The sequence below is a fragment of the Vipera ursinii genome (genome assembly GCF_947247035.1).
Source record: "Vipera ursinii genome assembly, chromosome: 3".
Classification (NCBI taxonomy): domain Eukaryota; kingdom Metazoa; phylum Chordata; class Lepidosauria; order Squamata; family Viperidae; genus Vipera; species Vipera ursinii.
Genome location: NC_139516.1, coordinates 116,552,177 through 116,577,175, shown reverse-complemented (window position 1 = coordinate 116,577,175; position 24,999 = coordinate 116,552,177). Strand labels below are relative to the sequence as shown.

General features: G+C 42.6%; 1 protein-coding gene across 1 annotated transcript; it reads right to left on the bottom strand.

The window, feature by feature from the left end:
- Positions 1-14,822: 14,822 nt before the first annotated feature.
- Positions 14,823-24,648, bottom strand: FASLG (Fas ligand; the record flags this gene model as incomplete). The annotated part of the gene is made up of 4 exons (XM_083360269.1): positions 14,823-15,217; positions 19,188-19,241; positions 24,158-24,203; positions 24,358-24,648. The coding sequence occupies 4 exons, from the start codon at positions 24,646-24,648 to the stop codon at positions 14,823-14,825; spliced, it is 786 nt and encodes a 261-aa protein (XP_083216395.1).
- Positions 24,649-24,999: the final 351 nt, after the last annotated feature.

Below are 24,999 nucleotides of genomic sequence, written 5' to 3'. Positions count from 1 at the left end.
GTGCCTAGCTTGCGATGGGACCGGCATGGAAGGCAACGCCACTACAGCTGGCACCGCCACCACCACAAAGAGGGTAGCAGCCCCGGTGCCCGGGTGCAGCAGCCAGAATGGAGGCTGAGCGCCCCCTTCACCCCTATTAAGCTCTCCTCTCCCTCCTTCCCTGAGCCCACGAACTCTCCCCTTCCCCACTACTCTGAGCACCATTGCGAATTTTTGGTGTAATTGTGAAGGGGGCAAGCAAGGGGGCTGCGAGAGTGTCAAGGCGCAAACCCTCCACAGTGCCAGGCTTGGGGTTTTTTTTGAATGTGGCATAACATCAGGAGGGGGGCTGGCTGTCTGGCTGGGAAAACTCCCCTCTTTTGCCTGTTTCCCCCCCTTCTGCCTTCCCAGGAGGAAAACAGCAAATTCTCTTTCCAAACTGCAATGCCCACTTGACCTCTGCTGCTGGTGCCATGCCCGCAGACCCTGACACTGCTACTTTGGTCTTTTTGGGTAGCCTCTGGCCTGGCCAGGAAGGGAATTTCTGGGGATGGTGTTCCGGAAGGTGGGCTGAGAACCCGGGCAGGCAGCAAGCTTACAATCACGCTCATAGAGAGAAAGAGATAGAGACAGAGAGAGGCACTTGCACTTCCCTTCTCCCTCTCTCTTTCCCTCCCTCTCTTTCTGGGTTTTCAGAGGCGGAGAAGGAGGAAATGAAGTCCAGGCTGCTCACCATCACATTTCGTGCATGCACACACGGGGCTTAAGCAGTGGAGAGAAAGGGCAAGCCGAGGTGGACTCTGTTTTCATTGTTTAAGTTTGCTTGCTCAGCTTTTCTCCAGCCCTCCAATCATGCGGCTCTTCCCTCCTGCAAGCCCCAAGCTCACTGGCACTCTCTTTTTCCTGAAATTCCGTCATCATAAAAAATAATGAAAGGCATGCATGATTTAAAGGCAGACACGTGCGCGCTCACACATGCAAAAGGGGAAAAAAATTAAAGCGGCATTGCTTATGGGGGTTGAGAGGAAGGAATCAATACAAAGCCTGCAGAGGTTAAAAAAAAAAGGGGGGGCAGAGACCGCGGGGAAGGTGCTCATGTTTAAAAATGGAATAGGTCTCCACCATATGTAAGTCAGTTTTGCTTGTCCGCAGCGGAGCTACAGGTCTCTTCCCAGACCGGGCTCGCGGCTGGGAGCCTGGCTAGTCCCAGGCAGGCATGATGTCTGCATGCTGCGGCTGAGCTGGTGCCAAAAAGAGAAATGAGGGTGGCCTTTTTGGCAGCAGCTTGGCCGCGGTGTGCAGTCAGACTTGCTCGCCAGGCTGCCAGCTCCAAGTGCTTAGCTAGCAAGCAGTCTGTTAGTCCGAAGGAGCTTCTCTCTCTCTCTCCCTCCCTCCCTCCCTCGCTGCATCTCTGCATCTCTGCCATCAATGTAAGCCCTGCATGCGGGGAAAACCCAGCAGTGGGGACTAATTGTTTATGTCTTCTGGGTGATGGGAGAAGAGCAGGCCAATCACCTTCCTGGCAGCCAGGACTCCAGTGCGCCTTCACAGCCAGCTGGGGATCGCAGGGGCAGAACTCCCTTGGGGCCGCGGATTGCAGGAGAGCTGGCCCACTCAGTGGAGGCCACTCCAAGGGGGGATCCTGGGGCTACCCTGCGTGGCTCTCTGGCCACGAGCCCCGGACGGACCCAGCCTGGGAAAGGGACTTCCTGGTTGCCCTTCTCCCAGGGGGCAGGGCGCTCGGGCACAGGGACAATCAGGATCCCCGCAAGGGGGCAAGTCCATATGAGAGAGAGAGAGAGAGAGAGAAGGAAAGCACAAATGGTGGAGGAGCCTGGGAGCCGTAGGAGATGGCTGAAAGAGCCACATGTGGCTCTGGAGCCATGGGTTGCCGACCCGTGCCCTAGATAATAAGACAATCCTTTCTTCCCTATAACAGCCCATCAAGTATTGGGAGACTGCTATCATGTCCCCCTAATACTTCTTTTGATGGGCTAGACCAGGGGTAGGCAACCTTGGCTCTCTTATGACTCGTGGACTTCAAATCCTAGAATTCCTGAGCCAGCTGGTCATAAAAGAGCCAAGGTTGCCTACCCATGGGCTAGACATATCAAACTCCCTCAACCTTTCATCATCTTAGTTGCTCTTCTCTTGCTCTTTCTAGGACATCAGCATCTTTTTTGTATCTAAATAATAAGCAAGCAAACAAACAAATAAAATACAATTTTATTAAATGTAAATTTATACTTCACAGAAAGCTCAAATAATTGTTAAAGGAGAACTAACAAAACTCTGGAGGTTCCAAAAAGGATAAAGACAAGAATGTCTGCTGTCTCCACTTTTATTCAATTTAGTTCTTGAGGTACTGAGTAGACATTCAAACAGAACTAATTGAGAAAAAAGTAAAATGTGTGGGTATTACTGTGACAAATATTAATTTGTGATAAGCTTGAAAGTTTTGTCTAGCATGATATTTTTGTTTCATACAATACCTGATTTTTAAACAATAGCAAAAAGTTACAAGATGCAAAGAGGAGGATTGGATTTACCACATTTGAGATAGTATTTTGCAGCTTGTTGTTTGGTCTTGTTGAGAAACAAGAGACTAAAATTTTAGAGTTAGGTCATGACCTGAAATTTGGATGGCATGGATACATTGTACAATACAGTTAAAATGTGGATTTTAAAAATCATTTTATGAGGAATGTCATATTGAGATTATGGAATGTATGTAAACCAAATTGCACCAAAAACACTTCTATGGACCTCAGCACAAGAAGCATTACACAGAAGAGAAATAGCAGGCAAAGAAAAATGATCAATGTAGTAGGAAAACTATCAAGATGAATTCAAGATAAAAATCAAGAGAGCAACTAAGAACAGAAAGATATTCTTGTCGCTGTTTTTTTCCACTCACAGCTCTTAGAAAGACTAAAAATGAACAAAAAGACTGATAGTATAGAGCAAAGTAACTCAGAATTTGAAATACAATTCTATATTGATAATAAACATGTATTGCTAAAATGTACAACTCTTTGCTGAAATTTGAGACAAAGGAAGAACAAGTTGAAGACTATATGATTACATGAGCTAAGAATTTTGGTTATAATATACAGATGGATAAATGGGAAAATACCTGGTTGAAAGAGCTGAAATTTATATTGTATTATGATCTCAAAAAGAACTGTTTTGAAATGATGCATCATGAGTACATGATGCCAGAGAAATTACCTAGAACAGGGCTTTTCAACCGGTGGTACGCCTACCACCAGTGGTACTTTAGCACCTGGCTGGTGGTACGTGAGCCCTAGCCAAGTGTAGCAGGGGAGACAACCAGCTAAAGCACGCTGCACAGACCTGGAGATCAGCTGGCACTGCAGAGCTTGGCAGACTCCTCAGGATCAGCGCATGTGGCGACATGGTAATTGGAGCTTCTGGCGCACTTGGAAGAGAAAAGGAGAAGGTGGGCGAAGAGAAGAGAAGGTATAAAAGGGGCAGAGCAAGAAGAGAAGAGGCTTTTCTTACCAAAGCAGTGAGGAGAGACAGAGCGAGCGGCCTGTTTTCAGAGGAACAGTGAGCAAGCGGCCTGTTTTCGGAGGAAGGGCGAGCGAGCGGCCTGTTTTCGGAGGAAGGGTGAGCAAGCGAGCGAGTAAGTGGCCCGTTTAGCAAGCACGTGTTTTTGGGTGAAAGGTGAGTTAGCGAGTGGCCTGTTTGGCAAGCAGCGTGTTTTCCAATGAAGAGCGGGCAGGAGCCTAAGAACAGCGCCCGCAGCTACAGCTGATCCATGCTTCTGCTGAGCCGCCCAGAAGTGCCGATCAGCTGGAGCCCTGGTGCTTCTGCTAAGTTAGCAAGCGGCATGTTTTCCAGCAAAGCACAAGCGAGTGAGCTGGGCAGGTGCCCAGGATCGGCGCATGCAGCTGCAGTTGAACGCTGTAAAACCACATTTCTGGAATTTGGGTTAGTTTGGGCTACATATTTAAGGCAGCCAGAGTTTATTTTCCAAATCTGGATGAAGGAAGTTTAGAAAGCTTCAAATGGGAGGGCTTCCTTGTTCCTAGATATCAGGCTGAGGAGGGATAGGAAAACCTTTTTTGTTTTCGGGACAGAGGGGTCCATTGGATGTGGCTTTTGGTGGCCTTTTCTGGAGGAGGGGAGTGGAGATTCTAAGGATTAAAATGGGGAAAATAGGCTGCTGATCTCATGGGAATGCAAATGAGGGTTCTGGGAGTCATCTCTATCTATGGACTGGTCATTTTTGTCTTGAAAAATGGACTTGTAGAAACCCTGGAAATGTAACTGTCATTAAGTTTTTGACCCCTTGCTAAGCCACTGGTGGTAAGGTGATACAGTCTGTGAAAAGGTTGAAAAGCTCTGACCTAGAATGTATAAAAGCATTTAAAGTGCATGTTGAAATGCAAGCAACTTGAAGGGACATTCTATCATCTTTGATGGACATGTAAAAAAGATTTTAAAAAATCAACTCAAATATATTTATTGATATAAAAGATCTTAAATAATATTCAGTTGAAACCAGAACTTTTGCTTTAAGGATTGATGGATACACTATCAGAAAAGATTCATGGAAGATAATTTCAATATGTGATGTACACATATTACAAGGCAAGTTTATTAAAGGAACAAAGATGGAAAGATTTGGCACCACCCATCATAGAGGAATGGTTGGTGAAATTGATGGATCTTACTGAAATTGATAAAACGAATTCTTTGAGAAAAAAAGATAGTATAGGCAGTCCTCAACTTAAGACCACAATTTAGCCCAAAATTTTTGTTGTTAAACAAGACAGTTGTTTTTGCCTCATTTTAGGGCTTTTTGCCACACTTGTTAAGTGAATACTAGAATCGTTAAGTTACTAACCCGGTTTTTAAATGAATCTGGCTTTCCCATTGACTTTGCATGTTAAAAGGTCACAAAAGGTGAGCACATTACCCTGGGACATTGTAACCATCATAAATATGAGCATCCAAAATCATGTGACCGTGGGGATGATCATGTGTCCATGGGGATGCTGCAACAGTCGTAAGTGTAAAAATAGTCATAAGTCACTTTTTTCAGTGCGGTTATAACTTTAAATTATCACTGAACAAATTATTGTATGTTGAGAACTACCTGTATCTACTTTTATGGTTACTGGAAGCCTTTTATGGGCTTTCTGCATAACAATTAAAAAATTAACTTTTAATTTATGGTTTTGATATTAGACAGGATAGAAAAAAATTAATATGATGAGTTAAATGTATATTTGTACCTTCAACTGCTGTGAAGAATATCAGAAGTGCTTCGTTATATTTTTCTTTCTTTTCTATTTTTTAAAACATCTTTTCTTGCACTTTTTGCTTTTTCTTTGTTTTTATCTTCTTGTTTAACATTTTTAATAAAAATAATACCAAAAAAGGCTGCTTCCTAAGTTGCACTATATTAATCTTTGCATTAGAGAGACATGCCAGCCATATTCCCGAGTTCTTTTAGATATAGATCTATAGTAGAAGGGAGATTCTGATTGGTCCATCTTCCCCCTTGCGTGCTGCAGATCTATGCATGCCTAAATATTGCAACAATATTTTTCTAGTTGTGTGAATTCTGTCTCCATGGTTTTTTTTAGTGACCCATAGAGTTTTCTAATACAGTACACGAGGCACTAAATAATAATAATAAAAAAAACACGGTTCACTTACCCATCAATCATTGAGTAATCTATAATTGATTGGGTTCTCATAACATATTAAGCCAAAACCAAACAAATCATATTGTGGTTAAGTGTGAATCCAGTTCTCTCACTGTTCTGCTAATAAAAAGCCAGTACAGATATTACCTCCATCCTGCAAGTATATATAGCAGAACAAGTCTCATAGGCACTAACCAGGAGTGTAAACTAAAACTTCAGAAGGACACTAATTCTGGAGAAAGACAGAATTTCTTGCATCACACAGTTGGAAAGGACCACATGAAGTTAAATTAAATAACCTCTGAGTTCCATTATTCTCATTCTTATTTCACAAGCAAACAGGTGTAAGGGGCCAGGCCATCACATTCTCATAATCTGTTTATTTATTTGGGCATGGCATGTTAGGGAACAAAGCCCATAGAGTGAAGAGTTGTAATAACATTCAAGATATTGCATTGGTGGGACCAGGTTTGCCTGTAGGTGGTGCATTCTGCATGGTGTTTCTGCATTTCCTCTATTTTTCTCCTCGTTTTCTAAAAGAAGACAACAGTTTAAAAATTACAGAAACACACTGCTCGTTTTTAAAATTGAGTTGGATTTTAATTTCATTTTTTATCAGTGGCAAGTAGTTCATTCTCAGGCAAATTAATTATTCTGTCAGATTTAGATTGACCAGGACCCTGTTCGCCTTTAGGAAGGCTCTGAAGATACGGCTCTGTCACCATGTTTGGGTGTAAGGACCAGCCTCAGCTAGTCCTCTCAGGAAAGCGTGACTCTTGACACCATGTGGTTAATGAAAAGAACTTTTACTGAGGAACAGTGGTTGCAGTAAGGTCAGGCGGAATCTAACGTTCCTGCACAAAGCCTCAAGCTTTTCGAAACCCAACCCCCCTGACCAGTCCACCAGCAGCCAATACAGTGTTGCAAGATTGTTTTGAGAATATTGAGGTACAGGACAGATAACGGGTCATCCTCAGGGCTCAGCCACCTTGGAGTCAGGTTAGAACCAGCTGGGAGGGAGTCCATCCTGTCTCTGAAGATGATCCCCCTCCTTAATTCCCACACAGTTACAGCAAAAGCAAAAGCATGCAAAGAATGCTCCCCCAGAGCCTCCTACTCCCCACTCCAACAGAATGGCAGAATGCCCCAAAGGGGACCTGACATGCTGCCACCCCAAAGAGAGGGATTAAAACCTGCAGAACACAATATAAGCAAACTGTGAGAGAAAAACAAAATTAAGGCAGTAATTTAGGTTTGTCACGGTATTGATTGTGAAAGTGAGAGCAGTCCTGGACTGGACTCCTCCAAAAACTAGGAAACAGCTCCAAAGTTTCCTAGGATTTGCAAACTTTTGCAGACAATTCATCCCATCATTTGCGCAGATTGTCCTCCCAATCACAAACTTGTTAAAAACCAGGGGGGTGGGATAAAACAAAGCCCAGTCAATCATTAAAATGGACAGGAGAGTGTCAAGCAGACTTTGAGAAACTTAAGAGACTTTTCTCTATAGAACCGGTGTTGAAACATCTGGACCCAGAACAGCCATTCATAATTCAGACAGATGCTAGTGATGTGGCTGTCGGAGTAGTTTTATTGCAGACAAATAAGGACGGACAATTACAACCTTGTGTTTACACCTCTAGGAAATTATCAGAGACTGAGCAGAGGTGGGCAGCTTGGGAGAAGGAGGCCTTTGCTGTACAATGGGCTCTCCTCACTTGGAGGCACTTCCTAGATGGGAATAAAATTCCATTTCAAGTATGGACTGATCATAAGAATCTTGAAGTGATGAAAACTCCCAGGAAGCTCTTCCCTAAACAGGCAAGATGGTTCCAACATTTCCATTATTTTAATTTCACTATTCACTATCTCCCTGGGTGAAGGAATTTTTTAGCTAATGCATTATCCAGGTTACCACAACATAACAGTAAGGAAGCAGAGGTGACTAAACCATTTTTTGCATCCTCTTCAATTATCAGTCCCTGTAACCACCACCAGAAATTGATTCCCAATTTTTCAGCCAGTGCTGCATTCACCAAGCATCTATTGCAGCCCAAGTTTAGTAAGGCTCTTAGATTAGCTTTTAACCCTGACCCAGGGAAACTCAGTTCTATAAGAACAGTCACTGGCATGACCAGGTCACTTACCAGGAGATCATCATTGGAGTCAGTGTCTGTTAGCCCCTGGTTGTCATCTGATGGGGTCAGAGTCCCCTCTACTCTTTTGGGTGAGGGAGTGAACTCCACGACCTCCATACCCTTCAGCAACATTTCTTTGGCTCATGACTGCACCTTCATGGGCTTCCCCATGGGATTTGGGCTTGTCTTTTTTGCCAGATGGCCAATTTTACATTCTGCTGCTTGATGCCCCTTCTGGTCACATTTAAAGTAGGTGGTATATCCCATCCCACCAAGTTTCAGTAATAGCAACAATAACATACCTGCCATTGTGTATCAGGACTTCAAGTTTCCCCTGTTTGTTCCTTATACTTCTAGCATTACAGTAGAGGCAGTTGAGCTTTTTATGGCTAAACTTGCATTTGTGTCCTACATCTCCTGTTTTATATTTGAGTACCTCGTCCTTCTCCCTACTCCCTTCTTTGTTGTCTGATTTGTTGTCTTGGGGCTTATGCTGGGGTTTTGTCCTAAAAAATGGCCTTCTTCCCCCTCCAGTTTTAGTTTAAAGCCCTTTGAATGAGCTGAGCCAAATTTTCTATCAATCAGAATACAGCTGGAAGGTAGGTACCTTGGAAGACTTCTAGTCCAAACCCCTTCTCAAGCAGGAGACCCTATACCATTTCAGACAAGTGACTGTACAGTCTCTTCTTAAAAACATCCAATGATAAAACATCCACAGGTTCTGGAAGCAAGCCATTCCAATGATTAATTGTTCTCATTGTCAGGAAATTTCTCCTTAATTCTAGGTTGGATAGCTCTTTGAAGCACCCACAACCTTTGACAGCAAGCTGAAAAAAGAATTTAAACATTTGCCAAAAATATTTTTAAAAATACTTCAGAAATTTTAAAACATTAAGAATTTACAAAAGTTCTTGACTCTTTATGAAGTGTTATGGCCTTCTTTATGTTGTAAATCTCAGGCTTTTTTTGTAGGAGATGCTTAGCTCTTAACCCTCTATACCATGCCTTGAAAGTTTATCCCTTTCCTCTCTGTCCACAAGTGTCATGTACTTATCTTTTCCCTCCATGCCTTCTTATCCTTCAGTTGCCTGGCCACTGCTGGAGTTTTCTGGTACGATGTGTGATCTGGCTGGCTCGTTGCTGTCAGCCACTGCTGTGGGCATTCCAGCCTATTGTCATACTTAGCTCTGCACCGCCGCTGCTCAATTGGTCTGCCATGCTGCTCTGAGCCACTGCTGGTCCACTGTGCTGCTCTCAGTTGCTGCTCTGGACATTCCATTCCTCTGCCACTTAGGTCTGCACAACTGCTGCTCAGGGTCCACTGTGCTGCTCTCAGCAAGTGGTCTGCTGCCACACTAGCTCCCTTTCACCTCTGCTCAGTGGCCTCCATTTGCACCTCACCACCTCCGCTCAGCTGCCAGGTTCGGTGTCCAAACACATTCTTCCTGATTCTTATGAAGTATAACCCATATCTGGATACAGATCCTATCTGCAGATAATTTAAACCATGGTCCAGAAATCCAAAGTTTTGTCACTTGCACAATCCTTTGAGCAAGCAATTTATCTCTAAAATCCTCCATTCCCTCATTGGGTGTTGACCATTTGTTAGAAGTATGGATGAAAACACCACTTGTATTCCTAACTATTTTGCCCAGCTGCTCAGGCTCTTTTTTGTTGTATCATTAAGCCAAACATGAAAAAGGAGAAAGGAATAATAATTGGTGGGCTGGATTACTTGGGTAAGCTAAGTAAACTTCTAATAAATATATATACACATATATACACACAAACACACTCAATGCAAAAACAGAATTCTCAGGAAGAAGAAAAATTGGAATGAGGAGCTGAAGTATTAAAAGACAAGCTACTGTACTTTACTGTTTTACTTCATATGTTTTCTTAGATTTTCTAATATAGTTATTTTGTTTTAGATTTTCCTCTTTAAATTAAAGAAATTTATCACTGGAGAAACGGCATAGGTACTCTGACTTCATTTCCCCCCAAAATTTAAATACTGAAATATTGTAGTCACCAAGAATTCCATTAGATTTCAAGGATATTGTAGCAGCTTTGTCAAGTTTTCTCTCCCCTACCCCAACTACTTCTGATAGAAAAATACAATTGATTTCTTACTCTCTTCCTAAAAGTTGCAAGTTTAAGGGCTGATCAGGTATTCCTGCATTCTTTAACTGCTTTAAAAATATGCATATGGGCTGAACTGAGCAGGAAAATCAGTCTGCTGCAACAGTGATTTAAGATTTGAAAATGTCACTAACAATGAGACACTTGGAATATCACCTGTATTTTAATCCCATGAAAAGTAATACTCAAGTGTTTTCGTTGTAGGTGGGTTTTGGCTATCTATTTTGCCACTTTATACAAAACCTGCACCTTATAAGAATAATATCAGTTTGTATTGATAAGTATCCCAAACTATCAAATAGCATGTGAAAAAATGAGATTTTCATATTGCTGCCTTCTTTTCTTAAAGAGTGCATTAAGATCCTTTCTCAAAATCAGGATATTTGGACTCCTAGAGCAAGAAATGTCATTGTCCAATCTCATAAAGTAACAAGTTGGTCTGAGTACATATACAATATCTTAATTCTATTTCTGACTGCTTTTCTGTTAATTTCTTAAGGCCAGAGATATAAAAGCAAGCTGAGACTTTTTCCTTTATTGTTGAGCACAACAGGATCTGTTTGATGTGGCAGAGTTTCCTATCAACAAGTGTGAAATGTGTCACCAAACCACAAGCCTTCTTGCTTCCTTTGTTGCTGCACTGTCTATGATTTCATTTCTCAAAGTTATGAGGCATATTTTCTATAAAGGGAATTACAGGACTCCCACGGCTGATTAAAATAAGGAAGCATCTGCTCGGAGCCAGAGCTGTAACACCAAGAGTTTTTTTGGGTGTCCAATTCTTTAGAGGGCTTTGGCCTTGATACTTTCCTACAGAAATAAAGGACCAAAATAAATCGTGATGGTGGTTGTACAATTAGCAATGGTGTAAATATAGCTGTGAAATGGTGTGAAATGTTTGTAAAATGGTGTGAAATGGCTACAGGTGAGTCTCTCACCTAGATGAAGCCTGAAGCAAGAGCAGGTAAAATCATGACTCCCACTTTCTCCTAACCATGGCTGGACGCAAACTGGCCTATTGTGCTTGCAATTTAAAGAATCATTCAAGCAATTGGTAATTGTGTCAATGGAATCAGGCCTAGCAGATCTTAAGGTCTACTTCAGAGATTAAGTTTGAGGATGGTAGCAAAGGAAAGAATGTGTGAGGAGATAAGGGCAGCTGTCTGCTATTCCTTCTTCATCCTTCTTCCCAAAATATTCTCTATTAGAAGACAGAAATGGGCAGGCTAAATGGTCTGCATATTCTCCAGTGGTGGAATTTGGTTTTCTTTTGTCAATACTGATGGAATATTTATGAATCAATTCCATCAGTTCATCTATATCAGGGGTCTTCAAACCTGGCCCTTTTATGGCTTGTGGACTTCAACTCCCAGAATTCCTCAGCCAGCGTGCCTGGCTGAGGAATTCTGGGAGTTGAAGTCCACAAGCCATAAAAGGGCCAAGTCTGAAGATCCCTGATCTATATCAAACTAGTGAGGGAGAATCTTTATTGCTTGTAGAAATAAAATGCTCTGGTCTGGTCTTGATCTGGTTTGAAAATGTAAAATGAAATTAAATGATACTAGTTCACACACTGTAGAAGTGAGATACTATTGTTGATGTTTCTCAATAAAATTGCCTGCAAATAATATTATCTATATACTAGAATTCTCATCGTCATGATCTTTAACTGGATGAAACTGTCCATCACAAGGCAACAAGTTTTGAGAACAAGGTCCCTCAAATGGGCTAAATTACAGAATGTCTTCCCTATGAATCTGGTACCCATGATTCCAAGGGAATGAAATTTGGGGGAACTGTGGCTTTTTCAGTGCTACTGGCTTCTGCTGAGCTGCTGCTGCGGTTACATAATCTTCATTTTCAATATTCTGTGATAGTTTCCCAGGCAGTCTTGCAACCCTTTGCTTCCTGCTCCCAGCAGCAGCCACTTACCTGCCTGTTGGTAAGGGAAGAAAACCCCACATGATCTTCCCAGTCCATGCAACACCCACCATGCTCCCACAATCTTTACAACTTCTCTGACCTGCATAGTATTGCTTGCATACCCTCACACACCCTCCCTGACATACACCTTGTGCACCTTCCCTGATCTGCACAATACCTCTTACATGCCCCGATGCACCCTATCTGATCCACATCATCCCCACACCTTCACTGAACCGCACAGCACTTCTTGCACACACCCAATGCACTATCCCCAACCCACACCCCTTCCATATGCCTTTCCCAACCTATGTGATGCTTCTTAGGAATCTTCACATGACCTCAGCCCACCCTGCCTCCTGGCCACTGTCCGTTATCTGCAAGGCACTTCTTGGAAATTGGAAAAAAATAAATTTGAAAATTTGAAAAAAGTTTTTTTTTTTAAAAAAAAAAGTTCAGAATTTTTAAAAATCTAAAAATTTACCAAAGTCCTTGATCCTTTATGAAGTAATATGCACTTCTTTTTGCTGAAAATTATAGTAATGCTATTTTAGGAAGTGAGTTCTAACCAAACTGTTTTTTCCACTGCTCACATTCTAACTGCAGGAAAAGTGACTGCTTTTAAACACAAGCAGAAAGATCATTAAGCATATGACTTGTGTGCACACACAGCATCCAGAGATGGAAAAGAATGTGCATACAGATTGGACACACTTAATTTCAGGTGATGCAAGTTGACTGTGCTCTTTATAGTCCTCTCCAAGTGGGTAATTTTAGCCAGTTGTGATAACAGGGAATCCTTTTGTGGCCTAATTCTTAGTTTTTTTTAAAGTTGCATTATGTCATTTTGCCACATCAAAAGATGCCACATCACAAAATAATTTAGAACTGTTCATTCTGGGAGGGATTTACCCCACTTGCAGCAACATTTCTAACTAATCCTTCTTCTAATGCACACATGATCGAAAAGTGCAGTTCAGACATTAGATGTTCTTTTAAAACCAGCTTAGAGTAAAGGAGCGAATCTAATTATGGCTTTTGTGAGAAAACAGGTCAAGCTGGGTTTCCTTTTGATATACATCTTATTGTATATACAGCAAACAGTAGATCAGAACCTGGCTGCAATTAAAAAATGGATGACAATTTTGCAAGAGAAGACTGATGGTGGAGCCTGCTTTTTTGGAGAAAGGAAGTTCAGGTTTTCTGCCCCGAAAACTAGAGCACCGTGAACAAATGTCAAGCTATGGACTCAAACTGGCCCTCATGCTGCCCTTCAAAGAAATCCACATCCCAGAAATGGACAAAGCTACACATATTTCAGGTTTATCCATTCAGGAACCAAGGCTTTATTGCCCCTTTTCCATTTCAAAATATACCTGTTCAAAAGTTGGGCACTGTTTGTGATATGAAATTGGAATTTTTTTATTGTATTATCTAAATAAAAGAGAACGCTTAATCCTGCAGTTGCTAGACTATTGAAATCCAAGAAAACCAATATTTACATACCGAAGTCTTCACAGAATCATTACTCCCTTAGTAATTAAAACAAATTTACATGTATTTAGAATGTCACAGATATACAGGAATTCAATCTATGTTCAATATTCACTTCCTCTTATGTTCTATTAGCATAGCAAGCTGAACTGGTCCAGCTACGTTGTATGTGTTGGTGGTTTTTAAGAGGGAGCTAATGTTTCTCTGCTTTCTGGACCTGTGTTCCTACATACACAAACAGAATCAAGCAGTTGCCTGTTTAATTTTCCTTGGTGGACATAGAATCAAAGAGAAAGAAATATCTGAATATGTGAGTCTTTGAAGGTAAGGGCTACCAGATCTGAACTGCAAGCATCTAGTTCAGGGGTGTCAAACTCAATTTCATTGAGGGCCGCATCAGCATTGCGGTTGCCCTCAAGGGGCCGGGTGGGTGTGGCCTGGGTGGGCGTGGCCTACTGGGTGGGCATGGCCAGCTCTACGTAGTTCGCATCAAGGGTGCCTATGGGGGGCCTGGGCAGGAGTGGGACAGATCTGAGGGTCTCTGGCAGAAGGAGGGCCAAGGCAGTGGGGGCCGTTCCCTCACTGTTTCCAGGATGGCTTCGCGGGCCATATGAAACCACTTCGCGGGCCGGATCTGGCCCCCGGGCCTTGTGTTTGACATGTCTGATCTAGTTAATCACCACATGGCACCAAGGAGATACAAAACATAAAATAAAAATTGTTTTTACCTTTTTCCTATCACTTTGTGGTCACCTGAAATATTGCTGTCTTAGGTTGATAGCCCTAACTGAGAGAACTGTGGGAAGAACAGGAAGTGCACAGAAGCTTGGTAGAGTTACAGCTGCTAAGAGGTAGGCTGAAAGCAGGGGGATTTAAAAGGTCTTGCTCTTTTAAATTGCCACTAGTTGTCTGTTGCAAACCTTATGCACAGAATCTTTTAAAGCATCGGATGAATGCCTGTCAGAGGTAGGGGAGAGGGAAGGTTAAAAGCTGACACAAATATTGAGGTATAATTATAACTTAAAATTATATTTAGTAATGGGCTTATGAGTCGTCAAAGAAGTTGGAAGCCAAGAAAATCCCTTTCCCTTCAAGAAATTAAATACATTTTCACATCAAAAAATGATATATCAGAAAATAAGCAGCATAAAAAAATAACCTTAGAAAAGAATAGTTGCTGCATTGTAACTGATTCAGGGTGCAAATGACCAAAAAAACAACAACACAAAACCTCAGCTCCACAAGCCGTGCAAAACTTCCTTCATCAGTCTAGGACAGTGTTTGAAGTTGAAGATTTCCTGTTGCCCTTGCCTATGGCTTTGAAGCAATCCAGCAGGAATTTTTTTTCTCTCTTTAAACCCATGGAGGCCAATCAGAAGTCCATAGAAGTTCCACTTCAGGTGTTACACGTGCTGCTTAGAAGACCCCTATGAATAGCTTGATGAAAGTGGTACTGTTTTTTTTAAAGCATGTATAAGCCAAAAAAGGTTTTTGATTCTTCAAAATTAACCAGTGTGGGGTCAGAGACACTCACATACACGCTGTCTTGCCTGGAAAGATTGAACAAGGCCCCCAAATAGCTACTTTTGCCCCACATGCGCTTTGTTATACAATAGTTCATCTTTCTGTTCTCCATCAGGAGTTGGTTGTCAGGGTAGGATGGATTTCTCTTGAAAACCATGTGGTCAAGTGGCTGGGAAGTGCAGGTCTGGCCTCGGAAGAACACTTTGGAGTAAACAAAGTAGAGCCCAGTTTCATCAATCACTAGACCCCTGTTCCTGTACTGGACCCCAGAAAGGAAGGCATGTCCATGGGTAGTCTCCCACTCCAGGGGATGAGATTGCTGAATTGCTTTGCCTACAGAAACATGAAATATCATGGTGAAAACGGGAGAGACTTCATGCAATCAACAGCATTTGCTTTGGGGCCCCATTCCCCTATCAGAATAACAGAGCTGGAAGGGACCATGGAGGTCATCTAGTCCAGCCACCTGCCCGAGCAGGAGACCCTTACAGAATAGTAGAGTTGGAAGGGACCTTGGAGGTCATCTAGTCCATCCTCACGCCCAAGCAGGAGACCCTATCCCATTTCAGACAAATGGCTGTCCAGTCTGCTTTTTTCCCATTTTTCCCCCAACCCTATTACTTGCTAGCAATTCAAGGTACCCAACATCCTTAACATTCCTCCTCCCTTCTCTCCTTCTCCCCCCAACAACAACCCTGTGAAGTGGGCTAGAGACAGAGAGAGAGAGAGAGAGAGAGAGAGAGAGAGAGAGAGAGAGAGAGAGAGAGAGAGAGAGAGAGAGAGAGAGAGAGAGAGAGGCTGGCCCAGACTCCTGCAGTCCCCCCCCAGACTAAGATATAATTTGAACTCACAGCCTCCCAGCCCCCCCCCCCTCCCCAAAGAACCACACCCAGCAGCATCAGAAGTCCAAAGCAGTGGTCGCAGGTATGGAGCAGTGGATGTAACCCATGACATACAGCTTCCCGCAGCTGCCAGCCACTCTCCCACAACTGGGGCACCTCTGGACCCATCTGCTGAGGCTCCCCCAGGCAAAGGAGAGAAGGGCGGCTGCTTGCTGAATGAGGAGCCATCTGAGACATGCTGGGCTGAAGCCCTGTGGCCTCCGAGGCTATCAACCTAGGTGCCAAAACATTCACACATTCCTTCCTTTCTTTAGGTCAGGGGTAGGCAACCTTGGCTTTTTTATGACTCGTGGACTTCAACTCCCAGAATTCCTGATGTTGTGTACTGGGTTCATTGCTTCAATGATGAGGCAAGTGAGTTCAGCAAAGATCATTGTTTATTGCTTGCAGGATCTGAACTGAGAAACAGAGCTGCGAATGCAGCAATTTATACCCTGGCCTCTAGGTGGCAGCCAATAGGTTTAAAGCAACCTATTGCTGCCCTAGAGGCAGCCAATGGCAGTGCTGGAGATGGGTTGTCTGAGGAGCTGGGAGCCGGCTTCCCTGCTTAAGCAACCTTCCAGCAATTAACCCACGTGGTGTTCCCTTAACAAGACAAAGCCCAATACATTACAGCTGAGCCAGCCATGCTGGCTCAGGAATTCTGGGAGTTGAAGTCCATGAGTCATAAAAGAGCCTAGGTTGCCTACCCCTGCTTTAGGCCAAATGAATCTTGCAATTCTAGCCAACTCGCTGGAATTTCAATTATTCCCAGGTGGATCCTTCTGCTACTTTGTTCCTTGTTTTCTTGTTTCAGATGCCTTGATTCACTGCTGATTATTATGCTTAACTCTTGCTTTAGAATATTACCTGCATCTCACAGCATGCACAGCAACTTGCACTAATTTGGTCCTCAGTTGAAACGCACCAAATAGCAATTCATTGCATATTAGGCGATTGCCATGATTCTTAGAGAATATTCAGAAATGAATCCCTTTACTTATCCATATTTGGTGAATTCTTCCATAGGCAGAGTGGGGTCACATATTGCAGTGTTCAGCTGACCCCAGTCAAGATTCAAGTACAGGCCATTTGTGAGAGGAGAACAGGATGGGGAAGAAAATATGATGTTAACTCTCTCAAATTGCCTTTCTTCAGTAGAGTACAAAGGCTGATCTTCTGCATGGGGAGTAAAGTGTCACTATAATTTTGATATTAAACCTTGTCTTTTTTCTAGGACAGCTTGTTGCTTGCTTTTTAAAAGGATGTGGGATGTTAAAAGGTAACAAAAATAGCTTGTTCTTCTGTCGGTTGGCATGGGCCATCCTATTTATAAACTAGTACTACCCGGTGTGCAAGTTAAGCTTGCCAAATGCTACCTGCAATAGGAAGAATAGAATACAGAATAATAGGGACTCTGGAGGTCTTTTAGTTTAGCACCCTGCTCATCCAGGAGACAATACACTCTTCCGGAGAAATGACTGTCCACTCTCTTCTTAAAAACCTCCAATGATGAAAAACACCCACAAGCAAGCCATTCCAATGATTAATTGTTCTCGCTGTCAGGAAATTTCTCCTTAATTCTAGGTTGGATAGCTCTTTGATAATCTTCCCTCTGTTACTTCTTGTCCTGCCCTCAGGTGTTTGGAGAATAGAGAATATTCTCTATGTAAAGCAGGGGTGTCAAACTCAATTTCATTGAGAGCCACATCAGCATTGCGGTTGCCCTCAAGGGGCCAGGTGGGTGTGGCCTGGGTGGGCGTGGCTAGAGTGCGTATGGCCTACTGGGTGGGCGTGGCCAGCTCTACATTGTTCGTATCAAGGGTGCCTATGGGGGCCTGGGCAGGAGTGGGGCAGATCTGAGGGTCTCTGGCAGAAGGAGGGTCTCTGGGCCAGGGCCAAGGCAGTGGGGGCCGTTCCCTCACTGTTTCCAGGATGGCTTTGTGGGCCACATGAAACCACTTCGCTGGCCGGATCCGGCCCCCGGGCCTTGTGTTTGACATGTCTGATGTAAAGGCAAAGGTTTCCTTGTCAGTGGTGCCCAACTCATTTCTGTTTCTTGGCCGAGGGAGTCAGCATTGTCTGTAGAAATTTTCTGTGCTCATGTGGCCAGCATGGCTATATGCCAAAAGCGCACAGAACAGTGTTATGTTCCCACCAAAGTGGTACCTATTAATCTACTTGTATTTCATGTTTTTGAACTCCTAGTGGGAGGATCTGGGGCAAGTAATAGGAGCTCATCCCATTGTGCAGAGCTCCCAATCTCGAACCTGGGCTCTCAGCTCTCCAGCTGACAAGCTCAGCGTCTTTAACCACTGAGTCCTTGCACCACTGTTCTCTATGACAGCCCCTCAAATAATGAATAACAGAATAACAGAGTTGGCAGGGACACCTCCGGGTCCCGCAGCCAGGCCACCGCCCGCCCTGCCTCGCCTTGCCTCACCTCATGGTGGTGGCACCTGCAGCAGCAGCCTCATCCAGCAGGAGCCCCTCAATGCCCCCCCACAGTCCAGGAAGCCCAGCCTGGGCAAGGAGAGTGAGCACAGCAGAAGCAGCCTCGAGGAGGAGGTAAGCATGGCCGGGCATCCCCTCAGGGAAGTGGGGCCAGGCTGAGGGTTCCCAGCACCCTAAGAGATTAAGGACTGCACCAGGTGCCCACCCCTGAGGGCCCCAGACAGCCTGCACTGCCATTCAGTTTTCCCCCATGCAGCCCAATGGAGTTGGTGAGGCTCCTATGGTGGATCAGGCCCCTGCACCTACTCTGATTCTACTCCCTTCTGCCGGAGACCCCTGGCTCCCTCCAGCCCTGCCTAGGCTCCTTCAGGTGCCCCCTGGCATGAGCGACAAGCTGGCCACGCCCTACTCAGCCACACCCACCCACTCAGCCACGCCCTACCCAGCCATGCCCACCCAGCCCCCTGAGGGCAACCACAATGCTGATGTGGCCCTCAATGAAATCGAGTTTGACACCCCTGTTCTAGAGTCTCAAATTTAATACTGGATGCAGTATTCCAAGTGTGCTCAAGATAAGAATGTTAGGCAACATCTGCTCCTCTGAGGGTTGGATGCTTCTCACTTTCCTTGGCAAACATGCAGAGGATCTTTGGTTGCAGATTTAAAAAGCCTATACTTTTGTCAAATCTGTTCCTGGGGAAAACTCCACAGGATTTGGAATTGCTTCTTGGCGGGTTATATTATAGTAAAAATGGGAAATGACGATAATTATGCTGTAGAATGTCGAAAGGACTTTGCTTCCTCGGCTTTGCTTTACCTGATGGCCAGGCTAACAATTTGGCAGCAAGCCAAGGCAAAGGTTTCAAACATGCTTTCACAAAGGGAACAAGTTCTCTGGGGGTGAGGTGGCAGAGCAAGGGAAGGGAATTAGATACTGTATATCAGCAATCTGTGGTTTTGCTGCCTACCTGTTAAATGTGCACTCCTCTTGACTCTCTTTTCTGCTGTTCTGTTCAGAGTTCCTACATTGCAGCAGAAGAGGAAAAAAAAGCAGTTCATGACTGTATGATGCCATCAGAAGGATGATTCAGAATATACAAAGTAGAAAACTCAAGAGGCAACCTAATTGGATTTTGTCTCTTAAAGCAGTCTCATAAAGCAATCCTAAAGAGGTCAAAACCAAAGAATCAGCACTGACTGATTGCCTCAAATAACTTGATATACTGTATGAGGAAATCTGGATTGGTCTAGACTAGGAAATGTTATGCATTCCAGTAAAATTAAATTGGAATATTCTGCCAAAACCAACTTCAGAACAGCACAAATGTCAGTGAAAAACATTTACTAACAAGGCATCCTCTAGTTATGAAAATGCATAACTTTATATTTTTAAGATATCATAAATAGAGAAGACTGTATTTAAGAACACTGAATGTCAGGGGACATTAGAGAATAACAAATAAATGTGAATTTTTACAGAAATCTGGTCCAGATGGATGAGTAACAGAGACTTTCATTTAGGACAAAAGGAGCAAATTTGTCAAAGAAAATGCTGCAAATGTTAATTGTTGCCTGGGCCAAAAAAAAAGAAGAAGAAGAAGGATTATGTACTAAGGCTTTAAGTTGTTTTATATAAATTTAGAATGGTATTTTTATCTTTACTTATCATAAACTAAAATTGAGGGGGAAGGGTGGCCAATCTTTAGAATCTCTAGAACACAAAATCAGTCATAAATCCCAAGAAAACAAATCAAACAATGAGGTAGGGAGTGATGAGAAAAAAGAAAAACTCAAACAACAATCAGGAGATGCTGGAAACATACCTACGGACAGGCATAAAGGGCTTAAATACTTATATACAAATGCTCAAAACTTGAGGAACAAACAGGGTGAACTAGACGCAATAGTACACGAGGGTGTGTATGACATAGTTGGCATTACAGAAATCTGGTGGGACGAAACCCATGACTGGAATGTACTGATGGATGGATACAAATTGTTCAAAAGAAATAGATCTACAAAAAGAGGAGGGGGAGTTGCACTATATGTAAGAGAACACTACATATCTACAAAAATGCCACATGATCAAAGATAAAATCTCTCCAGAATGTATATGGGTCAATATAAAAGGGGGGGAAAGTGACATTGCCATAGTATATATTACAGACCACCCAAGCAATCAGAAAAAATAGATGAACTGTTTGCCAATCAGTTGACAAACATATGTAGGAAGCATACCACAGTAGTAATGGGAGACTTCAACTATCTAGATATCAACTGGGAGACAAACTTTGCAGCAAGTGGGAGATCAAACAGATTCTTAACCAACCTATGCAACAACTTTATCATCCAAAAGGTGGAGGAGGGAACTACAAGTAAAGCCATACTGGAATTATTTCTAATTAATAAAGAAGAAGTGATAGAGAGGGTTGAAGTTGCCGGAACCTTGGGTGAAAGTGACCACATCATATGAAATTCAATATAATGCAAACCCAAGCAATAGAAAATAATCCAACCAGTGTCTTAAACTTCAAAAGAGCTGATTTTAACAAATTCGGAGATAACCTAGGAAAGATTCCATGGACAAAAATCCTAAAGGGGAAAACAACTCAAGAAGCATGGGAAACTCTGGAAAATATGATCATAAAAGCATAGTCCAGAACAATACCACTGAAAAAGAAAAACAAGAAATTCAGGAAGAAACCAGAATGGCTGCACAAAGATCTCTCCTACAAACTGAAAGACAAAAAGGACAAGTACAAAACTTGCAAAGAGGGACAGATAACTAAGGCTGATTATCAGCAGACAGCCAGAACATGCAAAGATGAAGTCAGGAAAGCAAAGGCTCAGAATGAACAAAGGCTCACAAAAGAAATCAAGGACAATAAAAAAAGTTTCAACATATTAATAAAAAGAAAAAAGTCAAGGAAACTGTAGGTCTACTAAAGAGAAGATGGCAAAGAAGGAACAGGCAGTAGGGAGAAAGCAGAGCTGCTTAACTCATTCTTTGCATCAGTTTTCACACAAAAAGAAATGATAACCCAATAAACATTAAAAAAACTACTGCAAAAGATACAGTAGAAACAAAAATTAAAATAAGCAAGAAAATGATAAGAGAACACCCATCCAACCTTGATGAATATAAATTACCAGGACCCGACAGATTACATCCCAGAGTTCTGAAGGAGCTGGTAGATGTTATCTCAGAACTATTGCACCATATCTTTCAAAAATCCTGGAGAACCAGGGAATTACTTGAGGATTGGAAAAGGGCTAATGTGGTTCCCATCTTCAAGCAAGGAAAAGAAACAAACCCAGAAAACTACAGACCAATCAGTCTAACAACAATACCTGGGAAGATCCTGGAAAGATAATTAAAAAACAGACCTGCGAACAACTAGAAGCAAACAAAGTTATAATCAATAGCCAGCATGGGTTTGTTAAAAACAGATCATGCCAAAGCAATCTTATTTCATTCTTTGATAAAGTGACTAAATTAGTAGACCAGCGAAATTCTGTGGCATAATATACTTAGATTTCAGTAAGGCATTTGACAAAGTAGTCCACAACCTTTGTTAGCTACTTAGTAAGGTATAAAAAGGGACATGGTGGCTCAGTGGGTTAGGACGCTGAGCTTGTTGATCAGAAGGTTGGCAGTTTGGCGGGTCAAATCCCAAGTGCCATGTAACAGAGTGAGCGCCTGTTACTCGTCCCAGCTTCTACCGACCTAGGAGTTCAAAAGCACATAAAAAATGCAAGTAGAAAAATAGGGACCACTATGGTGGGAAGGTAACAGCGTTCTGTGCACCTTTGGCGTCTAGTCATGCCGGCCACATGACCACGGAGACATCCTCGGACAAGCGCTGGCTCTTCGGCTTTGAAACGGAGATGAGCACCGGCCCCTAGAGTTGGAAATGACTAGCACGCATGTGCAGGGGAACCTTTAGCTTTACCTTTAAGGTATAAAAAGGTGGGATAGACAACATGAACACCAGATGGATCTGTAGCTGGCTGACAAACTGTAGTCAGCAAGTAGTCTTCAGTGGTACTACATCCACATGGAAAGAAGTAAGCAGTGGTGTAACACAAGGCCCAGTACTCTTTAATATCTTCATCAATGACTTAGATGAGGGAATAGAATGGGAATTCATCAAATTTGCAGATGACACTAAACTGGCAGAAATATCCAACACCCAGAAGATAAGCTGAGGATACAAAAAGATCTTGACAAACTTGAACAATGGGCCTTATCCAACAAAATGAGTTTTAACATGGAGAAAAGCGAAGTTTTACATTTAGGCAGGAGAAATGAAAGGTATAAGAACAGGTTAGGCTAGACCTGGCTCAAAAACTATAACTGTGAGAAGGACCTTGGAGTCCTAGTAGACGATCACTTGATAATGAGCCAGCAGTGTGCAGCAGCAGCCAAACAAGCTAATACAATCCTGGGTTGCATAAACAGACACATAAAATCAAGATCACAGAAAGTGTTGAGACTTTGGAAAAAATTCAGAGAAGGGCAACTAAAATGATCAAAGGCCTGGAGACTCATACATATGAAGAACAGCTGCAGGACTTCGATTTGTTTGGATAGTCTAAAGAAAAGAAGAAACAGGGGTGGCATTATAGCAGTATTCCAGTATTTGAGGGCAGTGGTGGGATTCAAATATGTGAACAACTGGTTCTCTGTGTGGATACTGATTCAGGAAGTCCATTCTGGGCCTGGGCAACAAAAAAAGCTACTGGTTCTGCTGAAGTGGTGCAAACTGGCTGTTTGAGGGGCTGCCACAAAGAAGAGGGGGTCACGTTATTCTCCAAAGCACCAGAGGGCAGGACAAAAAACAATGATTGGAAACTGACCGAAGAGAGAAGGAACCTGGAATTAAGGAGAAACTTCCTAACCGTGAGGACAATTAACCAACAGAACAGCTTGCCTTCAGAAATTGTGGGCGCTCCATTACTGAAGGTTTTTAAGAAGAGACTAGACAGTCCCTTGTCTGAAATGGTATAGGTTCTCCTGCTTGAGCAGAAGGGTGGACTAGAAGACCTCGAAGGTCCCTTCCAACTCTGTTATTCTATTCTATTCTATTCTATTCTATTCTATTCTATTCTATTCTATTCTATTCTATTCTATTCTATTCTATTCTATTCTATTCTGTTATTTGACTTGTTGACCAGGGAAAGGTGAGCTAAACACAGTAATCATTTAGGAGGATTTTAGACGCATTAAGGATATATGGCATGTATAGCAGAAAAAGACTATGTTGTTTAAGAGCAGTTGCTACCAAGGACAAGTGCAGTGGGAGTCAAGAACATCAACAATGTAATAAAATTGCTATAGAAATTGAATGAATGAATGAATGAATGAATGAATGAATGAATGAATGAATGAATGCATGAATGAATGCATGCATGAATGAATGAAAATATTTTTTTTAAAAAAACATGATACAACAGAGCAACTGAAACCTTCCCCTTTTAAATATGCAAAAGTTATAGAAAGGAGTGAGGCTTTGATTACCTGTGCCATTTTAATGATTCCCTCCACAGATGTTCCTGATTCTTATTGCTGAATTTGTGGAATCAAGAGCAGGATTTTATATTAAAATTTGGCTCTGAAATGTAGGCAACATGTGGTCTTTTTTCCTTTCACACAGGAGTTTGCATGAAAAAGCCCTATTCTGTACTGTGGTACTTTATAAATCTGTTCCTTAAAGTTTTTGGACTTGCCTTCTTGTCTTACTCTCCATTTTGCCTATACTCCAAGCCTGCACCAGTTATTCATTTCCTAACCAAGATTCATTCCATTATTTCAAGGTAATAAAGGCAGGATTATAACATGTGCAAAGCTATGAAGTGAAATTCAGCTATAATATTACCAGAAAACACAATTTTTGCTTTGCCTCTTCCCAATCTTCACAGGACTAGGAATTCTCACCTTTCAGCATATCAGGAGATGGAGGAATACATCCAGATTTGGAAAACTGTGAAAGCAAGAAACATACAGGTATATTTGGAAAGAAAAGCAACCCCATGAAGTTTACATAGCTAAGTAAGTTTCTCTAAGTCCAGACCCATTCTCCAAACTAGTGGAGATAACTTACGTATTTTCCCCTTATTTAAAAATTGAGAAGTTACCTCTTTAAGTTCCTTCTGCAAGTGAAAGATCTGAAACATTGCCAGCCCGACCCCCATGATGGCAAGTAGAATCAGCAAAAATAACACCAGGAAACAAAGGCATGTACCATCTCTATGATTCTGACTATGCCTTTTCCTCTCTGGCACAGGCAGTGGTAAGCAAAAGTCCTGATTTGGCACAATTTCACTAGAATGGTACAGTCCCACTTGAGGAGCACAGTCTGAGCTAGAAAGAGCACTGTTCTTTGTCCAGAAGATCTGGGGATAACCACAATACTGACTTTGTTGCATGACTGAAAGATGCATAAATTGAGTCTCCCTCACTGCTGCTAAGATAATCTTAGATGCCGTGTCATCGAGATGCTCTCTTCCTGCACTGTATCTCCACACAGCAACTGCACTCAAAGGTGAAAAACATTGGGGTTGACTTCTGAAAACCTCACAGTTTCCGCCCACTATTTTGATGCTAGATACTGTAATTGTGTCCACAAGGAGGTGCTTTGAAGAAGCCCCCAAACCACCCTCAAGTGGTATCATCCTTAAAATAAGCTTAATTAAAAAGCATAGCTATCTGTTGCAAAAAAAAAACAAAACCCAACCAAAGCAAAGAAACCTCTGGCATCTACGACCCCCCCCCAAACA